The following is a 7637-nucleotide window of genomic DNA, read 5'->3' as shown; positions in this document are numbered from 1 at the left end:
TTCCTCCCTCTCTATGCCGTTACTGGTGGTCTAATTTAATCCCCCTAGTAGGCAAACTTCGTCACCATGTCTGATACGCGGTGTAACTTTGTGCGACCACATTTTACTTTTATTAACGACGAATGTTTGACAACAAAGCTGTAGAGGTCACACCAGGCAGCTTGTTGATGGGATGTGCGATGCATTCCAGGTAGCAGCTATCTGTGGACACCGCTAACAGTCATGCCAAGTTCGTCTGATATCCACTACTTTCGTTACTTAAATTTAGGAGTAAAGTGTGAGTTAACCGTTGTTAGCTAGCCGTTTTGAAGTTGCCATTTATTTTGAGAAGGCCCGTTTATTTCAAACTTTCTTTTGTCATTTTGTTTTGTCATTCTAAATCAAGAAAGATGATCAGTTTGGCACCAACAATGAAGGCGAATGCAAATTTGTAAAACGAAACTCAGTTCATTATCCACATGGACATATTCTTTTTCAAGGCATATACATTCCAATTTTCCTGTATTATTTGGCCGCTTCTCTTTGCCCAATGTGAGGTCATGTTCGGTGATTCGCATTTTCACACACATTTTGAGATACACGCACATCTGGCTTCTGACTTGCTTTGGTATATGCTTTACTACTTGTGATGATACCCGGTGACCTAAAAAAGTCGTTTGTATTTTCAGCATAACTCACTACCGGTAGCATGTCCAACCTTTTTGGTCCTATTAAAAAAGGAATGCCATTTTTCATGCATGCGCCAAGGGGTACAGGCAAAATTGAGTCAGTTCTTTGGTGTATTGTCATCCACTTTGACTTCTGCTATTTCGGCCTGATGAGATTTTGGCTCGTAATCCTCGTGAACAGAGCAAAAGGTAATACCGAAATAACTGGAGATTCTCGGGCAATTTGTCTGTAGCACTTGGAGAAGTCATGACAAAGCTGAGTATTGACTAGAATGGATCCAAAGTACGTGCTTCTGATGGTTAATCGTCTAGCAATGAATTTATGACATTTGGAAATAACCTTCATCCTTGAATGGAGTAGACAACTACGCCTTGCCCTTGACAGGTGAGTTCTAGATTTACGTGATATGGACAAATTTCACCATTGTATTGATCTCATATGGATTGCAGAAATTCTTCTACAACTGCCTCAAATGGGAAGAAGAAGAATGGAAACTACGCTTTTAACTCAAACTTTTGTTCGGCATCGTTTGAGGAACGGCGATTTAAATTTTAATTTTTAACCACTCGATGTGCTAGTCAAAATTTTGCCTCTCCTGTATAAGTGCTACTTGTTGTGCTTCGGATCGTGGGCTTCTCATCCACCTAGCACAACATCGCTAACCTTTTGTAGAGGAAAAGTGCAAACTGGTTTTTGTATCCCATCGCATTTTTCACTCAACTCTATTAAAGCCTATAAGTCTAGCTAGAATCTCATCAAAATTTCTGGTAGAGTCAGTGACGGAGAAGCCCGTGCAAATACGAAAACAGTTTCATCTAGTCCTGTTACCGCACTTTATGCTCCTATTGACACCGTCTGGGGCACTTCTTATTATCACACTTATCTGTCTACAGTCACAGGGCTTTCCGATGCCATTAGCTAAAGCTTATAAGTCAGGAAAATGGGTCATGCAGAGGGGTGAGAAGACATCAGGTCTCGGCATCGTTGACGTACATCGTAAACTTACCTATCGAGTTCTCCATTTCAACAGCTGCGGCGGGTATTCACTGCCAACAACTGGTTGGAATTACAAGATTAGCCTGTTTCATAAGACTATTTGCCGAGAAACAGGACTGTTCACAGAGCTAACGTTCCGTTACCTTCTTCCTTGTTGCACCATTCCCGTTTAACGGATTACCATCACTCTATCTGATCTCCAGCCAGTACTTCTCATTACATTAATGCTTTTGCGACGTATCCCCAAATTGTCTGGCCTAGTCTACTTTCAACCATTCATCGTCTCGTTGCCAAACGCAAAATCGGCAGCTGACCTGAGAGTCCCTTTAGTGCGAGTCTGCGCATTTAATCATTTACCATGGGTGCCTTAATTTTGTGAATTAAAATTACGGAGTTTGGCCAACGAAATTTGGACCGTTATTCATTTGAATAAGGTCTTTTGAATAATGTCATCACCGTAGCACTTAATGTATTTCCGAAGAGGCCACAGTCTGTAAAAACCTAAATTCATAGTGTTGAAGAAAATGATTTAAAGGGAAATCAGGCCAAAAATTTGGTAAATGACTCCAGCCGCTTTGTTAAGCAAACTGTTTCGACTAATGTTTGGAAGGTACACCGAAACGTGATCTCTTCCAGTTTAGATGATTTCAGCACTTGTTGTGTAATCTAAAACCGGTTTCCCTTTCGGGTCTGATTTAAGCAAGTTTCATTTGAGAGTTGCAGGGAAAGATTTATTTACTTCCCATAGTAAGCACCCTTAGTAATGGCGTCATATTAGGAAATAAATAAATAAGCCTTTCGTCTATTTTGCAATTCCCCTTCCTTTGCAAGTCAGTTGCATATTGCTTCATTTAGGATGTAGATCTGAAAAGACTTCTAAACTTAGCTAATTTTTATTTGGCTAGGTGGTATTAAAGGTTGCTTGCCACTAAACGGCGAGTCTGACCAGGTGAGGTCTGAGGTAGCTAAAGTCTGCCCAGCTCTCAACATCTTACTATCTAATGCTTCCACTCCTTGAGGCGGTCGAATGTTTGCCATAGAAGCTGCCCCTTGAAGATCTTAAAAGCCCCACACAACATCCAAAACTCTTCATCGCATAAAAACAAGCACAAGTCAAGTTGAAAACATCAAGTCTGAAAGATGCTTATTCATCTGTAGCAGGTGGTGGAACACTACCGCATCAGGAAACAGGAGATATCCACTCTCTTCTATAACAAAAAGGTCTGTGTAAATATCACAACAGAGCTGTCATGTATTGTGCCAGCCCTCATCATTATTCAGTGTCCTTCCGCCTATGATACGTGCTCTCTTGTGACACTGTCAACACGTGTCCTAACGCTAACATTTTATCAAAACCATGAAAACAACTGGTGCAGATGTCATTCAGTAAAATAGTCTTTGACCGTAGAGTAGCCGGATTGATATTGAGTGTCGAGACTAGGACTATTCCACTGTTTTAGCGGATTACTTTCAGTAGGAAAAGCATGTGGCAGTGAGAGGTAATACGTCATTATGTCATTGGAGGTCAAGGAACCCAATTGCTGAGACATCCCACACACCCAGATTTGTCATGGGATGTAAGTCCTGGAGACGTTTACCTCCACAGCACTAAAGCCATCCCGAATTTTGCGGAAGGTGCCTCCTCAAACTTTAAGACGATAAAGCTGAAACAGGATGCTGAACGCAGTTTATCAGAGGTATGCTGTCTCCCTGCTCCACGTAAATGATTCGTTTGACTCTCCACATGGGTCACAGTCGTTTGCTGGGCTAGGACTAAAATAGAAGAAACGGATGAGGAGAATGCAGGTTTCATAGTTCTTAAACGAGCTTTATGGATTCCAGATGATGCGACTTGTGCAAACCCCACGATTTGGATTATTCACAAAATGTTTCACAATACACTTGAATGACATTCCTGTCTTCGTTAGGGATATTCGAGAGCACAACGCCAAATTGAGATTGGATTCAGAGTCACACCTGCGTCTCGTGGACAGTCCAGCACCAAAGAAATGCCTGTTCCTGCGACAGCCGGTCAACGGTCTGAGATGAACCGTCTTGCTGGACGGGATGGCACTTACTGAAGTCTGCACAAAGCAAGTGAGTGCCTGGCTAACACCAACCACTCAAACGAAACTTCGCAGTTTCGTAGACCTCTCGGGTTGCTGTAGGTGTTGGATTGAACGCTTTGCCAAGATCAAGCGCTTTTTGCCGCAACTAACGGAAAAGCAGGTAAAGGAATAATTCAACTGCCAGAATGAGCACAATAAATCATGCAAATAAGCAGCGGATAGTGTACATTTGAGTGCAGAAAACTTGTGTTTGCACTTATTTCGCTTTATCGCAATTTGATGTAGTAAATTCCCTTCTTCAGCCGGCACTGCAGCCACTGATGCACATATACAAACAGTTACAGTACCACTGCTATCATTTGAGGGTAAAGTTTCATTCAAGGGATGGTCCGATTTCTAACGTCTTTTACAATAAAATTTTGGCGCAATTTTAACTCAACTAGGCTCATTTAGTAAAAAGTCATAAAAAACACCACTTTTGGCAACTGGATTCGTTAATTTTTGATACACGCTTTTAAAGAAATTGACCAAATCCACATTATATGCAGAGTAACCACTCATTAAGAAAAGACACAAAACTTACGACCAACGAAATCCAAAACAATCAATCGAATCAAAATTTTTAGTTCAATTTGGAAGCAAAGAGATTTTGATTAAAGAAAATTAATAATGCCAATGGTCATCAGAAGGCATACAAAGCGGCCAATATTGGTCAAAAAAGGATACTAGACGATCGTCCAAATCTCAAATTCGACAACAGTTGAGAAGGCTGTAAGTAGCTTAAGAAAAGTCTTAGCGATTGCTATGGCCATCGGAAATTATTCACCAGAATAACGCAAGGTCAGAAGTCTTTCGGAGGCACGTCAATGAGACCTGATAGGTCAAGCCAAGCCAGTCAAACCAAGAAAAGGTCACATTACGATCCTTCAAACGTCACATTCGTATGCACTTTGAAGCCAGCACATGAGTTTAGGTAAATCTACTGAACTTAGCTGATGTGAAAGGAAAAAAATTTCTCTTAGTTTGGTTTGTGTTTTTTTTTAATGTTTAAATGCGATTTATTTTAAACGTTTGACATGTATTCAGTTGAGACGAAATTGCGCGATGTTTATCAATCTTCCTATCTACCTACCAGTCAGCCCATTGGCTTATTTATCTATCTAGCTATTATTGTGGTAGAAGACACGTGTCTAACCAGTGATTAGACTCATGGGTTGTGTCTCGCAATGAAAAAGCAAAGAAGGCAGGCTGTTTTTAGAACAAATTTGGTCTAAAAGTGGACAATGCTACTGTGCAGCGGTAGAATTGGTGAAACAAGCAGAGTGTAACCACCTGCTCGCAAGTTGTTGGTAACCTGGACTGTTTTTCATCTCCCTCGCCATTCTTGTCTCACACCCCGTCTATCCCAATGATTCACATATTCCAATGGAATTCCAAAATGTCGCTGCCTGCGTAAGCGAAAAACATGCATTAATTTAATGGAAGTAAAAGCAAATTTGCCTTACTCTATGTCGAAGAAAGCATTTTCATATTTTGAGTTTTTTTTGGCAGGTAGCCTTCCCTTGGGCCATGACTGAGGCTTTTATTCACACAGAAAGGCAAATTTCAATGGTGTGTCAGGAAATCCGAAATAGAGGCATCCAGTAGCGTCAGTAAATAAGCGGCCTCGGTTGACCTTTTTTAACGTTGTCACTCAACGTAACGAATTAAAGTGTCACTTTTGCAGCAGTGTATTTAGTAGAAGTTGAAAAGCACGGCGTTTATTTTACACATAGTAGGTTTCTAAACTCGACAATCTATCCGGTTTACGCGGTGACTACTTCGTGAGTGTCATGGTGAAATGTAAATGTGGCATTAAGTAGTTCTTTGGCAGATCTGTACCGTATTCGACATGATGTATGTGAAACTGACCCCGGATGCGAAAACATCTCTTCTAGGCAGATGTCACCCAGGAAATGATCGGCACCACTATCGATAGGGTTGGATAGGATTGGGCAGGAGGCTATAAATACAGATTTGTGGGGGATGTCTTAGATCGACAACTTGCTCTGCGACGTACTGTTGTCATCTCGATCTCTAATTTCAAATCTTTCTAAATTTATCAAATCAGTTACTTGACTGTCATGTTTGCTATGATGTCTGCTGTTAGATCTTTACAGGTGTTTTGAACAGGTACTTTGTTCACTGCTAATCTTTAGGCTTGGAAACCAGTATGTTTTGTCGATGTAGTGGCAATGGCAAAACTGTTAAAGCATTATGACGGAGATGAAATGGACTCCATTAGAGAGAGTCAAAGTAGATGGATACTCGGTCCTCGAGAACCTTGCAATCAACATTTCATTGTTATTGTCCACATGAAGTAAAGCTCCGCTTTTATTTTTTGTGTTTAAAACGCGGTCATAAATGGGCCGTGCTAATCCTCTCCAAGTTATTTTGGTAAATTTTCTTCAAATTTAACCAAGCTAATGCTCAAGGTCTTGGCTTGATTAATACGATGCAGTAGATCTGAACTGTTAGTTATTCCTCACCTCCGCCAGTAAAGTGGGTGATTGTGGCCTCCACGGGGAGACACGAGGAAAGACAGTGAGGCATGTCACATGTCTACTGCCAGTGCCTAGACGCCTCTCTTTGATGCGGGTCACACTGTGTTGCAACATACTCCCAGGCAAAGCAATTTCTACAAAGCGTTGCCGACGAGGCCTAACACAAGCGCTAGTACTTTGACTGGTTCACAAATGGGGATTTTCCTCGTGATGAAGTACATGTGATGGCACTAGGCTGATGGAAAAGCTTTCTCGTGATCGCTCTCATATTTGGAGGCAAAGTGACTGAACAAATGCAACAAGTGAACAACGTGTTTCCAATTAATCACCTACCTACAACTGCCCACTTTGCTGTTTCGTGCAGTCGCAATTCACTCTCAACCACCTCATTCCCTAATCACTAACAGACTAGATGTGGTGCTAGTGGCATTTAATCAAGTCTGCTTATTAACCGGTATCCTTTCCACCATCACAATTTGCAATGTTCGTACACTTGATTAAGATGCAGCTCTGCAATTCAACCCAGAGAATGTTCTCTTCCCCACTTCTGTGTTTACATAAGTATACATATTGGCTTTGATGTTTAATTTAATATGAAAATATGGTAATTGTGGCATTAGCATGGGGATGGACCAGTTGAGAGGAGGTGGACATAACGATAGGCCGGGCCATAAAAACTGATCGCAATGACGATGACACTTACAAATTTTTGATATGCCATCAATAATGGGATTAAATTCTTCTTATTAAAACAATGTAATTAGAAGACATTTAGTATTTGCCGAGCAGAAACATGAAAATCAGCTGGAAAGCGAATTAGTAAAGAGGTTGTATTGCAAGTTCACGCATTACTGTCGAGAGAACATTCTCTTAAGCTGCGAAGTAGCATGGCAAATGCAGACGGTGTAGAAGAGGTGAGAATGCACAATCGATGAGCCCAGTTGTTGGAATGGCTGTCACCCCATGACTGAGTGTTTGAAAATGAAGACTGTTGATGAAAGCGCGCTTTCGTGATTCGCTCGTAGTTGATGGGTATGCCATTCAAAAGCACCTCAAATCAGTCCAATTCACCAATAAGCTGCACATCTTAAGCTATATGAGGACGTAGGATGACAAAGTGTCTCTTACATCACTCCGAATGGGGAATCTACAACGCTTGTTCGCAATTCTCCTTGCCATCATCATATTTGGTAAGAATGCCTGATAGAATGACAATATGTAAGGGAAACGTTAATGATTGGGAAAATTCGACTAACATGTTGCATAACGTGATGAACAAACTATGACAATATTTTAGCACCTACTCGAAATTTCCATCATTTGTAGAAAACTTTCCAAACGAGTGCAGAGCATGGAGTAT

The 7637-nt window shown here is 41.1% G+C and overlaps 2 protein-coding genes across 2 annotated transcripts in view; both read left to right on the top strand. All coding sequences in view use genetic code 11, as the record gives it.

Moving 5' to 3' along the window:
• EGR_09534 (PR domain zinc finger protein) overlaps positions 1 to 1591 on the top strand; it is a gene marked incomplete at both ends in the record, with an annotated part of 10688 nt that extends 9097 nt beyond the window's left edge. Inside the window, one exon of the mRNA XM_024498783.1 lies at positions 1441 to 1591. Coding sequence (XP_024346790.1) covers positions 1441 to 1591 — 151 coding nt within the window. The remainder of the gene's footprint in view (positions 1 to 1440) is intronic.
• Positions 1592 to 7386: 5795 nt separating this feature from the next.
• EGR_09533 (hypothetical protein) overlaps positions 7387 to 7637 on the top strand; it is a gene marked incomplete at both ends in the record, with an annotated part of 1544 nt that continues 1293 nt past the window's right edge. Inside the window, one exon of the mRNA XM_024498782.1 lies at positions 7387 to 7467. Within this exon, the coding sequence (XP_024346789.1) occupies positions 7387 to 7467 (81 nt within the window). The remainder of the gene's footprint in view (positions 7468 to 7637) is intronic.

The sequence above is a fragment of the Echinococcus granulosus genome (genome assembly GCF_000524195.1).
Source record: "Echinococcus granulosus chromosome Unknown EG_S00152, whole genome shotgun sequence".
Classification (NCBI taxonomy): domain Eukaryota; kingdom Metazoa; phylum Platyhelminthes; class Cestoda; order Cyclophyllidea; family Taeniidae; genus Echinococcus; species Echinococcus granulosus.
Note: the sequence above shows the minus strand (reverse complement) of the source record. Positions and strands in the feature narration are given on the sequence as shown.